At 44.3% G+C, this 18,676-nt stretch overlaps 1 protein-coding gene across 3 annotated transcripts in view; it reads left to right on the forward strand.

The window, feature by feature from the left end:
* Positions 1 to 40: 40 nt before the first annotated feature.
* The window catches only part of AP2B1 (adaptor related protein complex 2 subunit beta 1), an 82,032-nt gene continuing 63,396 nt past the window's right edge, over positions 41 to 18,676 (forward strand). Inside the window, exons 1-5 of one of the 3 annotated variants that reach the window (XM_049801948.1) lie at positions 41 to 179; positions 4,431 to 4,488; positions 6,569 to 6,674; positions 7,948 to 8,083; positions 10,426 to 10,671. In XM_049801948.1, coding sequence (XP_049657905.1) covers positions 4,452 to 4,488; positions 6,569 to 6,674; positions 7,948 to 8,083; positions 10,426 to 10,671 — 525 coding nt within the window. In that variant the 5' untranslated portion in view covers positions 41 to 179; positions 4,431 to 4,451. Of the gene's footprint in view, positions 180 to 1,029; positions 3,616 to 4,430; positions 4,489 to 6,568; positions 6,675 to 7,947; positions 8,084 to 10,425; positions 10,672 to 18,676 lie in introns of those variants that run through there. The other 2 variants (XM_049801950.1, XM_049801949.1) reach the window with 2 other exon arrangements.

Below are 18,676 nucleotides of genomic sequence, written 5' to 3' on the forward strand. Positions count from 1 at the left end.
GAAGCCCGGCGCGGACGACGCTCTGTCTCCTCCCGCTCCCCTCTATGGTGGCAGGGGCGCGGCCGCTCTAGGCGGGGGAGGGTTTATTCTCGCTCCTCGCGAGTCCTCCCGGTTCTTCCGCTCCGCTTCCGGTTCCGCCGCCGCCGCCGCCCCCACAGCGGTGTGTCCGTCCCGCTGCCGTGAGTGGGGCCGGGTCACTGGGAGAGGGGGATGCGGTACTGGGAGGGGGGACTGGGATAGGGCGGGGAACTGGGAGGGGCTGGGGTGGCACTGGGAGAGGATACTGGGAGGAGGTACGGAGCGCTGGTGAGGCCCTGGTGGAGTACTGGGAGGGGGGACTGGAATAGGGTGGGGAGGGTCGCTGGTGGGGCACGGGGAGGGGATGAAGAGCACGGGTGGCGTACTGGGATAGGATGGAGAGAGGTACTGGGAGGGGCTGGAGAGTCATTGGGGCGACTGGGCAGGTGGGTGCAGAGGCACTGGGAGGGGCAGCGGAGGGGCGACGGTGAGGGGTGGGTGCTGGGAGTGGGGACTGGGCCGTGGGGGCACTGGGCAGGGGCGGGGGTGAACGCTGGGCCCTGGGAGGAGGCGCTGGTCGGGAGTGCGGTGGGAGGTGGGTGGGCTGGGGCTTGGTGGGACTGGGGAAGGGAGGTGGGATGGGAATGTGCGGAGCAAGCTACTGGGATACTGGCGGGACTGGGCAGGATTGAGGGCTGGAGCGCTGAGGGGAGCTGGGCAGGTGCTGGGAGGGGGCTGGGGAGGGGAGCTGGGATTGGTGGGGGATGCTCCTGCAACTGGGGGGTACTGGGAGAGGTCTGGGGGATGCTGCTGCAGGGGGAAGGTGGGTGGGCAGGTGTTTTGAGGGGGCTGGGGATGCCTTAGAGGAGGGTGGGTGGGTGGGTGCTGTGGGTGGTGGAGGGGCTGGGAGTCCTGCTGGGGGCTGAGGCTGGAGGCATGGGGGGGTGGGGGGGGGGCTGGTGGTAAAGTTGGGATGGGGGGTCTGAGGAGTGAGGAGGTGGTAGGAACCACAGGGTGTTTGAGAGCGGGGTGGGGAGCACCAAAGGGGTGTTTGCTCCCCAAGACGGAAACAAATTACCTGCCCCTACCACATGCTGTTAGGGTTGTGGGTTTCTAAAGCTGAGGCGCTGCTTTCCCTTTGCCATCCATGTTCAGCCGCTCTGTTTAGTTTCCTGATGCTCTGGCAGCCGAGCCACTCTTAGCCTATTGTGTGGCTAACTTGAGAGGCTTTGCAGGTGAAATGGGTGAAAATAAGAGGTGGTGGCACCAGCTGGACTGTAAGCCAGGTTAAACCAGGGATCACTTTAGAGGTTTAGGGGTTCAACACTGGATTTTTTCAATGTTAGGGAGCGTGGATCAATACTGAGGCCTTAAACCTGCCACCTTCCTGTTTACACCTATGTGAAATCAGTGGTGGGGAGCTGCTCAGGCTGTTGTTGGAGTCATGCATGGGGCAAAGCAGGTGTCGGTCAGACGCAGGATCCAATTTTCTGTGTGGTTTTGGGCTGAGGAGGCTTATCTTCCTGGTTATGATGATTCCTTAGTCTTTTAATTTAATATATTTTTGGTTCAGTCTACATTTAAATGTCAAGCCAGTGCTTATAGCATTAAGCACTGCCAGAGCTTCTGGAGAAACTCCTCTGTTTCATCTCTTCTTGTTTGCTGGGGTTGGAACAGGAGCCTTTTGCTGTCAGTTTGAACACCTCTTACCTGTTTCCACCTTAGCAAGTGCTGGACACAGTACGATAGTAAGGAGGGGGCAATCTGATGTAGATTATCTCCTACAAATACAAGAATGTTCGTGATGTTGTTGTAATTTATCTTGGCTCTCTTCAATTTAGATTTGTGCACAAGCAGCTAACATTTTCTTGAGTTATTTAAAATATTGCTGTTTGTATATCTGGGCTATTTTGGTTTTGGCCTTCTTTTGGGACTTGCTGTAAACCACGCTGAGTTTGCTTAGTGGATGAGATAATACTCAGTACTGCTAGCAAGCTGTCTCTGAACAATGTGCAAAGCAAGCTCTGACATACACGAAGCAAAAATCTGTGTGCTCATGAGAAAAAGAGCTTTCTTCTGTGTTGCACTTGGAATATGGTAGTTTGCTTATTGACCTGTCAGATCTCATTTACGTCTGTCAAAATGGGTTGTAAAGACATGTGCTGTGCTTAGCCTTATCTGAGTCTGAGTGTTTCTAGGATTCTTCATATTTCCAAGTATGTGATCTGAAGTTAAAAAAACAGTGAAGTGTCCTGCTTTTGGGTTTAAAGATTGTCTCTGAAATTCAGCAAGGTTTCTTCCTCTTGTGTAGCTTTATGCAACTGGGATGATGTGTATGGTGGTGGTTTTTTCACCTTGATTTTTCTCTTTAATCTGCTGCTGTGGCCACTGTTAAAAGAGTATCAGTTTAGCTCAGCTGGGGAGGTATGATCCAGGTTGATAAATTCACATGTAATGCAAACAAAGAATGGCAAGGCTATCTTCAATGCTTTTTGCATGGCACCATGCCAAATATTCTCATAAAGGAAAACATTTAAGTCATCTTCTAAGCTGGGCTCAAATCCGAAGGACTGTGTCAGCAATAACATTGCAGCTGAACATGAGCTCTGTTTTTAATTATAAAACAAGACCCACTACAGATTCTTCTTTCAGGATGCTGTGGTTTTTTTTTTTGTTTTTTTTTTTTTTTTTCTGGAAAGATTGTAGTGTTGTGGCTCATGCAGCTTTCCCAGCCCAGCCTCTGTTTTGGAAGGACGGCAAACCTCTCCTGCAGGAGGAACGTGCTTCCAGAGCTGTCCCCAGGCATAGTTTGCTCTCCAGCTTGGCAGGAGCAGAAAGTGAGAGAAATCAAACCAAACCCAGTAATACTGCCTAATTGGGATGAGACAGTAACCATGCAGGCACAGGGCAGGCAGGAGCTCCAGGGAACTGGGCTAAGCAACAGGTTGTTTCTCATCTGGTTGCTTGGCAGTTGGACAAGATTACAACTGCTCTGCATTGCCATGCTGTAAAGTATGTTGAAGGTGGTAGAAATTGGGGCATCGCCCCTTGGCTGCTGCTGATGGGAATTTAACTGCTGAGGTATTAAGTTGTTCAAGGTGGATAGGGGAAAAAAGTATGGTAGTGGTGTTGGCGTCGGTTAAGGGACGAGGAAGGAAAGCGTTAAGAAACAGCAAGCTGGTTGCACTTCTGGGCAGTGTCTTGGAGTTCAAAGCTATGCTTGTCCTTTTGTTGCTGAGCCAGCAAGACCTACGAGGTTTAGAGGCAAGACGGGCAGCATTTGTGGAACAGATGACTTGCTGCTTTGCTGGTAGCACTTAAGGTCGTGGAAGTACGTACAAGAGAAGGGGAATTGGTCAAAAAATAGAAAAAGGAGGAAAGACGTAGGAAAACCCTTTTTGGGGATGGTTTTAGGGTCATAGGTTCTTAGCACTGATGCAGACTGTTTCCTCAAAAACAGTAAAACTGCCCACTCCTGTGCTTGTTTTTTCAGGCAGTACTTGAAAATTGTTTGAGTCATGTTTGTCACAGAGCTGGCAATTGTAAGAGTAAAATGATGGATATCCACGTATGTTTGGGCAATCCCTGTGTTCTAAGGTATTAATAATTTGGTTCCGTGGAGCAAGAAAAATGCTGGTGAGACCATTCTTGTAGCTCTGCTAAGCGATTGCTGGCCCAGCAGCATTTTTCAGTCCTGTCCACAAAAATGCAGTGCAGCACTGAAATAATAAGCTTTTGTGTGTGTCAGAGGTGGGATGTCAAATCTTGGCAGAGAAAGATTTCAATTTCAAGCTTGAGAGAACTTTCTTTCCAAAAAACTGCTTTGCATCTCCCGGGAACAAAAGAAGGGAAAGAAATGAAAGGGCCTCGGGGTGGGTATTGCAAGTAGGATTAATTGTTCCTTCCATCAAGATGCAACACAGGAAAGTATCGTTAGGGGGAGTTGACAGTTTTCTTTGTCTGAAACATGGACTTCTTGCTTCCAATCGAGATATTAAATGTGCAGTGCTTTTTTTGGAAAACGAAATTGTGTACCCAGGGGAAAGACAGCTGCAGAACATGTCAAGATCTGCTGATTATAAGGAGTTAAAAACTGCCTTTCCCCTTCCGAGTTTAAAAAGCTGGGCTGAGCACCACTGCTTTTGCAGCCTGTCCGTCTCAGGCTGTTGTGTTTTCACTAACAGTGTTCATCCGAGCCCTTTATTTAAATCCCTGGGTTTGCCAAGTAATATCAGCAGCAGGTGCAGGATGAAGATTGTGAAACTTGTGCCTGTGGATAAAAAGCATTTGCTTCTTGCCTTACGTTATGCACTCACTAACTGTCCTTTCTCTGAGTTCCTGCCTTGGAAACTCTGTGTTGTCAGCTGCAAATGCTGTTTGACTACTTGTTCTTTTTTTATTATTATTCTCAGGTGTTTTAAGGAACTGGAACCATGACGGACTCCAAATACTTCACAACCAATAAAAAAGGTTAGTGTTAAGCTGGTGTAGTGGATTGGAGGTGGTGGGTGGCTATTTTTACACAGCTTTTTAAACTGCATGCAGAAGAACTTGTGCTCTTCTGTTAGCTCTGTCCCTGTTTTTTTGTCTTAATCATCCAGGGAGAAACTTTGAAAGTGGGTCACGTGGTGACAAAAGGCAAAACTGATGTCTTATACGTTTTTGTGATGCACAAAATGACCCAAATTGCTGCTTTTTCAAGGATCAGAGAACAAAACATTGGGATTTGAGTGCAGATCTGGTCAGAGACAGAGTTTTACTTATAGGCTAACAAGTTCAAGACTGAGGATGGTTATTCTGTCGGGCATCACAGGACTAAATTGTTTGAGAGACATTTAATATTTAAGGTATAAGTGTATATCTCTACATCAAGCTGTTGCAAAGATAATGGGATTTTCTATTGCTGTTTCCTCCAAAGCTGTAGTTCTCTGTTTGACTTTCCCTTGGCTTTACTGTAGGTGTGGTGGTCACCTCACCTGAGGACAAACTGCTGCCTTTAAAAATGGGGAAGACTGGAAAGGATCTTTGGGGACATTTTAGCCATTCACCTGTTTCAGAGCAGGGCTTGTTCTGCTGAAACTGTCCCAGGCAGATTTTATTTTCTAACCTGTTCTGAAACAAAACACTGTTGCAGACTGCAGTTTAAGCCTGGTTTTGCTCATCCTTCTCCAGTAGATGTGGAAAATAGTTTGCATTAACCTCTCCTTTTCAGAATGGTTGAATGTTTCTGATGAATGCTTGCCAGTGAAAAAACTATAGTGTTGATATATTTGTTTCATTAAGCTTCAGAATGAGTTCATAAATTAAGCAAATGCAGTTCACATCTTACAGATAGGGAACGACCCTATCTGTAAGTTCAGTCCTAAAGGCAGGTTTTTCTGGGAGGGCCGCAAGACACCAGCGGGCATTATCTGAGCCCTAGTGAGCGTGCTGCTGCTTGCTCAGCTCCGCGCCAGGGCATGATCTCAGTGTGAGTAACGCAAGCATCTCTTTCTCAGGCAGGAGGTATGATGAGCGGTTGCTGCACTGTGTTCTTCAGAACAGTAACTTTTCTTTTTTGAAGTATCTGTCAGTCTTTTCGTGTCAGGCTCTTCAGTAATTAGTGCTGCTGGTCTGACAAAGTGGCGTTGGTGCATAGGAATTGAAGGTTAGGGACTAGAATGTATTTTGTCAGAGATATTTTGATATTTGTAATGTGTCCTCAGCCTGTGGCTTCCGGTGGGAACACTGCTCGCTCTCCTTCCTGGGGAAAGCTGTCTGTCAGTCGGGAGTGTTATCCTGCTCACACTACTTGCTCTGTCTGGAACAGGCCTGATAAGCAGTCTTTTGTAGGTGTTGCTTTATTTTGCAAACTTGCTTTGTCACTTTTGTGATCCAGCCTGAACTGACTTTCCATGCAGTAATATCTGGAAGAATTAGTGTTGTGGAAAAGGCTGCTTTGGTAACCTCGGAATCCAGGCAAGCCATGTTATATGCTGCTTTTGTTAGTAGTAGTTCTGTCTTTCTAGCTTGGAAGGAATTTGTTCCAGTGGACTAAATTTGTGCTTTCCTGTTTCTGCTGCTGTGTATCACAGCATTTAGGCTACACTACAGTCTGCTGTTTTCTCATTGCATTCACAGGAAGCAGGCGATGATGAGCAAAAGTTTAAAAAGTCTGGGCAAAATTCCTAGCTTAGTTCTTTTTCTTGCAGGCATGAATCTGGTGTCTCCAAATATCTTTTCATCCTGGTTATATAATAGTTGCCTCTGAGAAACAGACGCTACAGTGATGTGATTTAATGTTCTAGAAGTGGGAGAGCTGCAACATGCAGCGTGGTTCTTGTTAACTGCTTTTTTGTTAGCAAGGTATAGCCCATGTCATTCTCTTGAGTGTCGCAGCTTTGCTTCTCACTGAACCATGTTCTCCATAAGGTGTGACAGCTTCCACATGCTGCTGTACCAGTTTTATAGGAACAACAGGCCAGGAAAGTAAGAAGTCACTCTTGAACTATCCCTAAAGCGAGACCCTTTTCCTCTTCCAAGAGGCTCAATCTGTTTTATCTTCTGCCAGGAGAGATTTTTGAACTGAAGGCTGAACTTAATAATGAAAAGAAAGAGAAGAGGAAAGAAGCTGTAAAGAAGGTTATTGCAGCCATGACCGTGGGGAAGGACGTCAGGTAAAAGCAACTGTTCTTGTAGCTGTAGCAGCTCCGGTTGTCCTGGGACTCAGTCGCGTGTAGTGGGCACACATCTCCATGGAACAGCTCTGAGTTTGTCATCTCAGTGTGGCTGGATAGTGAGGCTGGCTGTGTCCTTGCCTGTGCTGTGCTTGAGTCACAGGTTTCTCAAGCTCCTTCCTGTGACCGAGAGCAAAAGAAACAACTTGTTTTCAGTGCTGGTTTAGCTAGGTGCCAGTAGCTCTTTTTATTTAAAAACCCATCCGAAATTCAATCATTTTGTATGTTGCTTTAGAAGATGTTTTCTCACTGATTGCTAGCCTCGGTTTTAGTGTTAGAAAGGTAATTCCAAGTGTTTTTCTTAGCCTTACTTGTCATAACATATATTTAAGCTACATTTTAAAATGAGTGATTTTCAAATTGAATGTTTGCCTCATGGTAACTAAAGGACACAGGCATTTACCTTCTGCAGTGCTGTCCCCAATACTTTTTTCTGTCTTTGAGACAACCAGAAAAACTTGCTTGAGTGAATGCTTTCTCCCTTACAGCTTCTCTTGTTACTGGAGTCTACCATAAAGATGCAGTAGTCCTGGATTCATGGCACTGTGGTCTGTTGCTACGGAAATTAATATAAGGTTGCAAATTTAGCATCATGACTTCATCATAGAATGAAGGAACAGACAAACTGGAAGGAAGAAAAAATAATCTTTTTGGCCAGCAGCACTTGCCTTTCACCTTTAGATCTCTACAGCATACCTGAGAGCTGCAGAAATCTTTGTGTAACTTGCTGTGTTCTTCTGCAGTGCTGTTTAAAGATTGTTGCTTGATATTTGAGTGAAATTCAGCTTGTCAGTGTTTAAGCTCCTAATCGCTCTGGAGCTTACTAGTGTGAAATTTGGCAGGTTCTTTGTAAGTGTCCTGCATTACCAAAACATTTTTAAGCCACTTTTTTTTCTTGTGGGTTCATTTCCAGGCCTGGCATGGTAGAATTTTGTTGTTTGGTGCACTCCCCAATTAGAACACCTTTAGGAAATTGCGTTAGTTTTCACCTGTTACGGAACCAACCTATGTTAAAGCCCTAGAAGAGATTAAATGATTATTATAAAAGCCATTGCGAACTGTTTTGGGAGGGAAGTTGACCTCTCATTAGACAGCAGGGTTCCTAATGTGGAACTCCAGTTTTCCTGGCTTCCTTGGTATTGTTACTGTCCCCTTTTCATACCATGCAATCTCACTACTTTTTCTCTATTCTTGCTTACTGTTGTCAATCCAGCTCACTCTTTCCTGATGTTGTGAACTGCATGCAGACCGACAACCTGGAGTTGAAGAAGCTGGTCTACCTGTACCTGATGAACTACGCCAAAAGTCAGCCAGATATGGCCATCATGGCTGTTAACAGCTTCGTGAAGGTAACTTACTCACACAGCTCATCAGCAAATGGTCCAGCACAGTGGCTGTCGCCATGTCTCCTTTGTCCGTTAGCCTTTGTGAGCTCTTGTTTATCTCTGCTTTTGTACTTGAGTCTCTGGGCTGCGGGTGCTTGTAGAGGAGCATGCTGAATCCAGTAGGTCTGGGTCCTCCCTCTCACTTGCTGCTGCTAGTTATTGCAGAGGAGATTACTTAAGCACCTCTGCAAGTGCTTATGAGAGAGCCTGCTCCAGGGAAAGCTGCTTCTATTGTTTTAATAATCATCATTAAAGAGCAACTTCTGGTATTGGATAACAGATATCTTATTGTTCATCTTCCAGCCTTTGTAGTATCTCTGATTGTCCTGGTTTAAACCCCAGCCAGCAACTAAGCACCGTGCAGCCTCTGACTCACACCGCCCCCCCGCCCAGTGGGATGGGGGAGAGAATTGGAGGGAAAAAAAAAGTAAAACTCGTGGGTTGAGATAAGAATGGTTTAATAGAACAGAAAGGAAGAAAATAATAATGATGATAATAATTACAATAATAAAATGACAATAATAATAATACTAATAATAAAAGGATTGCAATATACAAGTGATGCACAATGCAATTGCTCCCCGCTTGCTGACTGATGCCCAGTTAGTTCCTGAGTGGCTATTCCTCCCAGCCCCACTCCCCCCAGTTTATATACTGGGCATGACGTCCCATGGTATGGAACACCCCTTTGGCCAGTTTGGGTCAGCTGTCCTGGCTGTGTCCCCTCCCAGCTTCTTGTGCCCCTCCAGCCTTCTTGCTGGCTGGTCATGAGAAGCTGAAAAATCCTTGACTTGGTACAAACACTACCTAGCAACAACTGAAAACAGCAGTGTGGTATCAACATTCTTCTCATACTGAACCCAAAACATAACACTATACCAGCTACTAGGAAGACAGTTAACTCTATCCCAGCCGAAACCAGGACACTGATATATGGATATCTACTTCTTGTTTGAATGTTTCAACTGTGTTCTGTGTTGAAAACCTTTATCTCTGGTGAAACTGAAAGACAATTCACTGGAAAAATAACAGCCTAATCGCTGTATTGCCTTTAATTCTGTTGTCAAGTTGCCTCTCCTTGTCTAGGAAGTGTTATTTCAGTCCCATGTTATGTAAGTTAAAACCTGGTGCTTAGAAAAAGTTTGAGACTCCTCCTAGAGTATTATAAAATCTGAGACACTGGGGAATCTCATCATGTTTTAAGTCTCTGTTGGGGTGCCTGAGGCTGAAAGAGGTGAGAAGACCTACCTAGGCTAAGAGCAGGTCTGCTCTTCTGGCCAAAGAAGATGTCCTATCTTGCTCTCTGGAAAGAATATCATTGTCTGTCATATCTTCAAAGTGTAATTCTGTTAGAATGGACTAACAAACAAAAATGATATTTTCCAGCTTCATGCTTTTCTGTGCAAGGGAATGTCTGATGTCCCTTTTGGCAAGTTGAGGGACAACTGTTAGTAGAGAAAGTGTTGACGCTACTCTGCATTAGCTCAGCATTTCATGCGCAGTTCACAGTTCAAGGTGTTGAATACACTGGTAAGACATGTCACTCCTCTTGTATGATTTAGAAGTGATGCATTCAGGTGTGTTTTTCAGCTGTAGGAAATTTAAACAGTGAAAGGTAAATGTAGCATAGGCTTTTGTAGGTCATTCTTCAGCCATCTTTTTAGAGGCTCATTTTGGAGGAGCATTGCTCCTCCAGGTGCAGATAGATTGGAAGTATGGAAAATTATGTAGTCTTGAAGTATGAAATGTTGTATTCCCTTCTGCTTTTTCTTTTTCCTCATCAGAAAGCACCTCTAGACTAGCCTTTGCTTAGTGCTTCATATGTTGCTTGTGTCTAGAACTGATGGCCTGTGAGAAATAGGCCTTGATGACTGTTGCATTGTGTTTAGTTGTTGACTTTTCCCATTATATTTTCTTGCTCCTTCAAACCAGTAAGGCTGGAAACCATTATATTACTTTGTCTGAAAGTTGCCTGTCGCTAGCTCTTGGGTGGTGAGAGCTGCCTTTCTAGCTTAGCTGTAGCTACTAGATCGTGTTGAAGAATCTTTGCCTGGGAGAACCAAAGGGACACTGAGATCACAATTTTACCAGCTATCATAGCCTGAAAACATCCTGACATAATGTAGAATGTTTTTGTGAATGAGTAAGTTCCACCTTTTATCCCTGATCTGAAATAATGCCTCTTTTTAGCATGTAAGCAGAGAGAACCTTTTTGCTTTAAATAAAACAGCCTGATTCTGGCTGCAGGGAAGGTATCAGTGGCTAGTGGTGCAGATTTGTTTACTGCATATTCTGTCCCATTGCAGGACTGTGAAGACCCAAACCCTCTCATCCGTGCTCTGGCCGTCCGTACAATGGGATGCATCAGGGTTGACAAGATCACTGAGTATTTGTGTGAGCCGCTTCGCAAGTGTCTGAAAGATGAAGACCCTTATGTACGAAAGACTGCAGCTGTCTGTGTGGCGAAGCTGCATGACATCAATGCCCAGATGGTGGAGGACCAAGGATTTCTGGATTCTCTGCGTGACCTGATTGCAGACTCCAATCCCATGGTAACGTATATGTCCTTCCAGCGCGTTGCTTGAGTTTGTAATGGGAAGATAATCAGAAATGCAAAGTCTTTTTAATTGCAACTGGTGCACTGTGATGAATGCATTGCTAAGAGAACACTTGTTGCCTCAGAAAACAGGAAATACTTTCTATTCTTAAATCTGTTTTGGCTTTTGCCTGTTTTGCCTGTCTTGAGTGCTGCAGCAGAAGTTCAACTTCCAGGTCAGATGAATCAGAAGAGCAAGAAATATTTGATGCTGCTACCTTCATCACAGCTTGTAGCTATTGTTTTCCTGCAGGGTTTGGCTTTTCTCGGAGTAAGAGGTTGGATTAGTTCATTCACTAATGCAGATATCTCCGCTCATTACAGACCAGTGGATTTAAATCAATGCTTATATTTTTAATAAAGTTAAATGAGTTGTCAGAGCAGAGGTGGAGATCAAGACCAAGAATTTCACAGGAGTACATTACCTACTAAATCAGTATTTCATCACGGTTGATGAAGGGTCCATTTCCATGCCAGGCATCCTCCACTGTTACTTTGTAACTAAAAGATTGTGGCTGATGGATTGAAGTGCCCCACTGCATAATCCTTTCATTCAATATTTTTTTCCTGTGATCTACTAGAATCCAGTGAGCATACTGATATCGTTGTAACTCTTGGCGAGGAAGAAAACTTGTGCAGTTCAGTTTAACTCAGAGTTTAAGGATTTTACTGCTACTTTTTTAGCTCTTTTATAGCACAGATCTGATTTGACTCCACTTAAAGACATAATTTCACATTACTGCAGGACTAACACCTCTTTCTATGGTGCATGAAGCAAACCACATAAAGCAAATTGCTGTCCTGTTATAGCTGTCTTTGGGCAGGTTTGGATAAACAAGGTGCAGGTGGTAAGGTACCATTCCCTTTAGTCAGAGGGAGAAGGCTGCTGATTGCTTTTCTTATGGCTTTCTAGAGACAGTAAAACTAAGTGTCTGACTTTCACAAGCACAAGTCTGAGCAGTTGTGCCTATCAGAAGATATAGGTGCCTATTGATTCTGATATCCGGCTCTTACAAGCTGTTCTTTTTGTATGCCTCCCTGATTTTTGTTTTTATGCCAGGTTTCTGCATGAATATTGATGACCACTTGAAGATGTTCTGTCTGTCTAGGCAATTTTGAGGCATATAGGGGAACACCTGCTTTTTTAGTTTAATGTTGAGGGTGTGCCTTGCAGCCTCTGAAAGTACTTGATGGGGCTGCTTTAGTTCCACATAAATGCTGGCCCCTGGCATTCACTAGCTCACAGGCAGCAATGGAGTGTGCTGTGGACAGGGATATAACCTACTCTTCTAGCCTTGGTTCCAACTCTTTGATTTTCTTCTGCTGATTACAGTCACATGGATATGAGTTGAGGAGCTCAGGCTGAAAAGATGTGGTACTTCAGGAGAAATTAATAAGGTTTTGCTTGCCCTTTCTGCTTGTTGATCTCTGTGGAACTAACTGTTTTGGTAAGTGAACCATTGGCTGTTATGAAAGCACCAATATCTAGTTCAAAAGTACATTAACTTTATCCTCTTCTTTCCATTCATTTAAGTCAGTATTAATACCAAAGGGTAGCGTATGCTCCATTTGCTAAATAAACCACCAAAAGTAGCGTAGGGATTCCTAATAAAACATCAGTACAACTACTGACCTTCTTGGTGGTGATGAGGATGGACTGGGACAGCAAAACCTCTGCAGCTGCTGCAATTGATTGCAGCTCTACAACTACTGAAGCTGTGCAGGATTACAGCACCTGCCTCGTGTTGTACTCACCTGCTCTTCCCAAAGCTGAGGATTCACAGCAAGAGAATGCAATTTGGAGGAGTAATGGTGATGGAGAGGCCTGTGGTGTGTCTTCAGATCTGCAGACTTTGAGAGGATCATGTGGCTGGTGTTCAGTGTACTGTTTTCCCAGGTTTTACTGTAGACAGAGCATTATATTCTTGCTTTTTAAGGGAGCGTGGGGAGAGATTTTATCAGGTTTGGGGCTCTTATAGCTGCTGACTTAATACAATATTTAATCTGGTTACAATTTTTAGCAGATACAGACATTCCTTCTAGTTAAGTTTATCACTTTGGTCCCCTTTGAAATTCACGCCTTTGTGGCACAGTGATTCTCTCAAAAGTACAGGAGCTATCCACCCCTAATTAAGATTCATCTTCCTAGTCAAAACATCCAGCTCATTGCTGCTTTCTCCATGTGAAACTCCAATGGGGGTTCCTGATGGCCAGGAGTTGTGTTTGCCAGATAAGTTATATTTGTGTGCAAGTTGATATTTGTTAAGGTATTTCTCCATAATCAGGTAGAATGCAGCCCTGCCTGGAAGCTCTTTTTCAGTAAAATGTATGTATGTATCGGTATTGGCTATCAAAAGAAATATTACTGAAAAGAATGGTACAGATGGATCTATCCTTATGGCCTATTCCTCTGTAAATGATGCATCTCAATCATTGCAACCTGTTATCTAAACTCATTCATATTTATATTAGAAATGTTTCTCCTCTTTTGATGACTTGTGGAAATAAGCAACATTAGACACTTAATGAAGCAGAATTTTTTAGACAGGAAACCCACACTTGTTCTGTCTTCTGAGAAATGAGGATTTTGAACAGGAGCTAAAAAACTCCTGTTGAAAAATAGTCTTCATGAAGGGTTTTATTATGTTTTTGTAATTGGCTGCCTCTAGCACATGAGCAAGCACTAAACATTCTAGCTGGGTAGAGTAACAACTCCATCTGTGGCTTGCTAATTGCCTTGTAATTGTGCAGAGATCAGGATGTGTGTTTCTGTCAGCTCAAATCACCCTTATCATAACAATGTCTAAGTTGGAGGTGACCTTGTCAAAAACATTTTGGGTTTGGGTTGGGGTTTTTTTGTATTTTTTGTCCAATAATTTGTCACAGAATCGTGCAAACAGATTGGGGATGTTCAGGGAATTGCTTTGAAGTCCTGTTAAGGTGCACAGCCAAAGTTCTTTCCCCCTTTATCTGGACTTTTTGTTGTCAGGATTTAGCCTTCGTTCAAATACAATAATACAGTGATCTTTTGAACAGTTGTAGGATTGCACCTTTCCAGATGAGCTGGTTGTAGTTGTGACTAAAGGACTGACACCTGAGTCTGGTAGTTCACTAGATTTTTCTGAAAAATCTCTGTGGTAGCTTTGCAGTTTCTCCTGGATGAATTAATTCAAAATTCTAATTGCATATGTACTTATACAGATATATATGGCAAGTTACCAGATGGGTTGGTGGCTTACTACATTTCAGCTGAGTTATATGAGATGTCTTAGCTTGTGCAGGCAATGGGGCAATAACGCATACAAGGGCATGGTTCAGTTATTGGGTGGTTACACTGCAGAAGTTTGATTGTGGAAAGAGTCTTTAATCTCATTTTACAGATGGACCTGAAGTGCTTGTGGTTGCTCTTTGTCACTTGGGATCCTGTCGAAGAGTTTCCCTCCACAGAGGGAACGCTCATTTCTTCCCAGAGCTGTCTTAAGGCAAACGCTTCTCCTTTTTTGCTGTGCATTTCCTTACATGAAGCTCAGCAGAACCAGGTCTGGATGAATGGGCCTGGCTGCTTTGGGCTGTCAGTGTGCTGCAGCTGGACTTAAGGCCTCAGGGCCTTTCTTGCTGGTACCTTTGGTATAGTGCAACTCAGAAGGCATGTCCTCCCATAATCCTCATGTTCTAACAAAATATGATTTCAGTATGATGTCCCAGGATTTTGTGTACTACTGCTTGTACACAGGATGGCAGGTTACTGCAGAATGCCTTTCAACCCAGCAACAGCAGCAGGTAATAGTGGAATGAGAGAGGTAGGTCTGTTACACACCTACTGATGGCCAGAGGCTCTCTGAAGTCTTGGACAAACTTTTTTTTTTCTTTTTCCTGATACTGTCTTGTTCTGATGTTTGTGAATTGGACCTAATGACGGCTCATCGTTGGAGCCTTGCCAAGTGCTGAGCCCTGGTGATGAAGAGCAAGACCACGAGATGGCAGCAGTTTAAAGCAGAACCAAAGCTGTTGATCACTTGACACCTTATTTTGTAACTAGTTCCTTCCTGGCTTTTATCACTGCGCTTGGTTTTCTTCAGGAATGTAAATATTAGCAGAAAAACCTAAGAGGAAATCCATCTTAAGTCTTACTGGTCTTTTAATATTTGAATGGAACAACCTTTCTTTCCAAATATTTTCAATCCTTGAGCTTCTAGGGTAGCTTTTAAGCCATTGAATAGTTTTCTTGTCAACCTATGTGTTATCCACATGGCTTAAGTTAGGTTCATGTGACCTTCTCCCAGTTCTTTTCTAGGTGGTGTTGGGTTTTTAATTCCTTCTTGTAGCATTTCTTTGTCTTCATATTCTGCTTTGTCACTGTGATGTGCTGGATCAAAGCTTTCACAGGTGTGGCTGTTCTGCTCCCGTGGTTTTGTGGGGTGTATAGACACAGCACATGCTGTCCAATAATATGTCATGTTTTACACCATCTACACGTCACAGTTTATTGGGAGAAACACTGTTGTGAATCAATACTGAGTAAACTGAGATCACATAAGAAGCTGATTAGTAAATACACCAAGTGTGTGGAATATAATTAAACTCTTTTGTTGTGCCTGAAGGTTTTTTTGCCTTTAGCATTAACCTGCATTAAGAAGGGAATCTATTGAGATCTGACAACTAGAGGTGGTGAGGTCCCTCTTGATCTAATCAGAATTTCTTCTGGCAGTACTGAGTTTCTGTAGTTCACAGACTAGACTAAAAACCGGTTGATATAAATCATAGTGCTCTCTTGTCACTCCTGCTGAGACTGCCAGCCATGTACGTTCCTCCTCTGCCAACCAGAACTTAAGAGTATATGTTTGGGCTTCCTGGATGGCCTTATGGAGGAAGAAGGTCCACCTTTTGTTCTTTTTCCTACTAGCTGGCAAGCAGTATGTCTTTCTGAGATTGTGTCCTGAGGAACAAGCTTGTTTAGAAACAGAAGCAGCTTTTGCCTCCTGGGCTGTTCTCTGCTGCGTACTTTGCAGGAATTTTATCCCTCTCTGTATAATAAAGCTGAGAAATGAACCCCTTGCTGAGAAACTGTTGGTGGTCCTCTGAGTCCCAAAAGGACTTTGTGGGAGGCAGTCTGGGACATGGCACTTCCCTTATACAACAGGGAGTGGAACACCACCGTCTTCATGGGCACAGGAAAGCATTTGTTACTCATGGGGAAACTTGTACTTCTCACAGCTGTGTGTTTTCTCCTCTGCAGCTGATGTTTTATCTAGTGCAAGGAGTGAACAGCCACTGCTGGATGAATTAATGATTCCTGCTCATGAAGGTCGGAAGGACTTGAAAATTCACATCCTAGTATGGAGCTGAATATTACTAGGAGCTGGGGGTTGTGCCTCTGCAGCATGTTGTCAGCCTGGAGCTGCCTCTAAGGTACCCTGGCTGCCCCACTGGCCACAAAATGTCCCTCTTTTCAACCTAGGTGTTGCAGAATGAAGACTGTATCTTGAAGTCCCCCAGCCATGTCTGTGTTGGTTCTGAGTGTGGTTTGTGTTTTTTTTTTCAATCTGTTTGTGCTGCAGGTGGAGATAATATTTCCTTCTGAGACACTTGATGGCATTTGTAGGCATTGGTAGGTGGAATTTGTTTACCCATTGTTGGATATGTTACAGTGAACAGGACCATTGCTTAGGGGCTGATGAAGAGTGGTGGCTTCGCTTTGGGGGTCTTTAATGGATGTTCCTGCTGTTTACATGAGGCTGCCTGGGAGGGAAAGGAACACTTTTTGCAAAGCAAGGAGACAGCTAGCAGTAGCAAGCTGGAAATGAAATAGGTAGAGGTTGCAGAGAAGCCTGTATAAAACAGTGGCTATGTTAATGTATGTGGTGGGATGCTTGAAAGAGGCAACGTGGGAGACTGCGAGTTCAGAAGTTCAGAGTTCAGAAGCCAGCTGTGTGTCTGTGTTGCAGCAGTCTGACTGCAAAGATTTAAACTGGGGAAGAAGGAAGACCTGCCATCTGTAATCGATGCCATGGCTTCTGGTTAGCCAGTCTGATCCCACTTGCTCTGCCTGTGGTTGTGGCTTCGGGCTGAGCTTCTGCAACTGCTTCTCTAGAGGAAGGCTGGAGTCTGACTTTACTGAGTAGCTAGTTTTTCCTCCTGGTTGTTGTCCTAAACAGGTCTGAGGGAATTTCAAGCCTCCATGTGGGACGTGATTTTTTTGTTGTTGTTTTTGGTAGGCTTGTGGATGAGGGATGCACTTTCCATAGAAGCTCTGCTTCTCCCTGCCTTTTGAATACTAGCACTCTGGCAGAGAGATGCAACGAGTTTATATGATAATGCATGAATTTCCATGACTCCGCAGAGTCTGTCCTCTCAGACCCCTTATCTATAAAGCTTAATTCACAAATTCATCCATCAGAGACCCATGTCCTTCCAGTTACTGCTACCAGTACGTGTCTAATTTCCAAAATGTTAGTCTTGCCGAATAGATCATTCCAGGATCTCTAGCATCAATCAGGGCAGGGTCCAGGGGAATTTTGTTGATGTGTGTCTAGATGTTACATTTTCAATCGCAACAGACACTTCTGGCTATTGACAAGCACCATTTGTCAAAAAATGCTGTGGCTATGATGTTTTGTAACTCTGCACCCTGCTTTTTAGGGCTACATAAGGTTTTTGTTAATGCTTAGCTGGTGCTTTTCTTATAAATAGCTGCTTGGATCAGACACAGCCCTGTTTGCCACTGGATGGTGCCAGTGAGAACCTCTGCAAGGAAAATTGCCAAGGGCCTTACAAAAAAACAAACAAACAAAACCTGCAAAAGAAACCTTCCTGGTGTGTGATAGGTGCCTGATCCAGGCTGAGATCAGACTATGGTGCTTTCTGGAAGTAGCACAGGGGGTTGCAGACCCTCGGTGGCTTCTTATAGAGCTTAGTTTACTGCACTGTGGGGCTCAGCTGTACCAAGGAGAAACCCTTTGTGTTGAAGCCATCCCTGAACAGCTTCTTGTCTACCTACCACAAGGGGTTCAACAGTTGGGGGAAGTATGGTTTCCTGTCTTATAACTAACACATTCTGATTTTGCAAGGACATGAGAGCGGGCACAGGGTTTTAGTCTGCCACAAAGTGGCATTTTTCTGCAGTGCATAGTAGGAACAGGGAAGTGCAAAAACCAGTTAGGGCAAGCACGCCATGGGAAGCATAACACTTTGACTTCCCTTTCATTGCCACCTCCAGAAAAAGTCATTCCACTTGCAAAAAGCAAGCAGGAGGTCTTCCCCACCCAGGCAATTTTCAGGACGTGGTCAGGAACTGATCGCGTATCCAGCAGTGCAGTTCCAGACTTTTAGGTGCTAAAGTACAATCTCCTGGAATGGAATTAATGGAAGATGAATGACTTACCCAGAGCCCTGGAAATCTGTCACAATTAAGGCTGAACAGGCGAGCTGTTACTTTCCAAGATGATACATAGACTGAGGATGAGTTAGTCTCCCAGAGCTTTCATTTAAAGCTGTATATGTTGCATGCATTAACAGTGTGAGAGGTTCATATACGCTCTCTGACTTGCCCGATTAGGCCATTTTAATTGTTCGTAGACCTTTTCTAGGGAAGCAAAGTAAAGGAGGCCTGTAGATGAAAGACACAATATGAACAGAAGTAGGGGTCCTGTAATCTGGAGAGAGTTTGCCTGTGTTAGTACTTGTTAGGGACCTTTCAGGCACACAGCATTGTCTGTGGCCATGAAAATGAGCGGTCCTGTGAAATATGCATCCATGCGAATGCCCCTAATAATCCCATCTGGGAGTCTGTGCTTAATGACACAAACGTACCATGCAAGCTCAGAGTGCTCTTCGAAAATGTCAGCACCTTTCTGTTCTTGAAAACATCATGTGGTGCCTGGCTCCCTTGAGGGTAGGAGCCTCCAGCTATGTGGGGAAGGCTGCCTTTCCTCAGCATCTTCTCAGAGCCCCTTAACTTTTCC

The sequence above is a fragment of the Accipiter gentilis genome, chromosome 6 (assembly GCF_929443795.1).
Source record: "Accipiter gentilis chromosome 6, bAccGen1.1, whole genome shotgun sequence".
NCBI lineage: Eukaryota > Metazoa > Chordata > Aves > Accipitriformes > Accipitridae > Astur > Astur gentilis.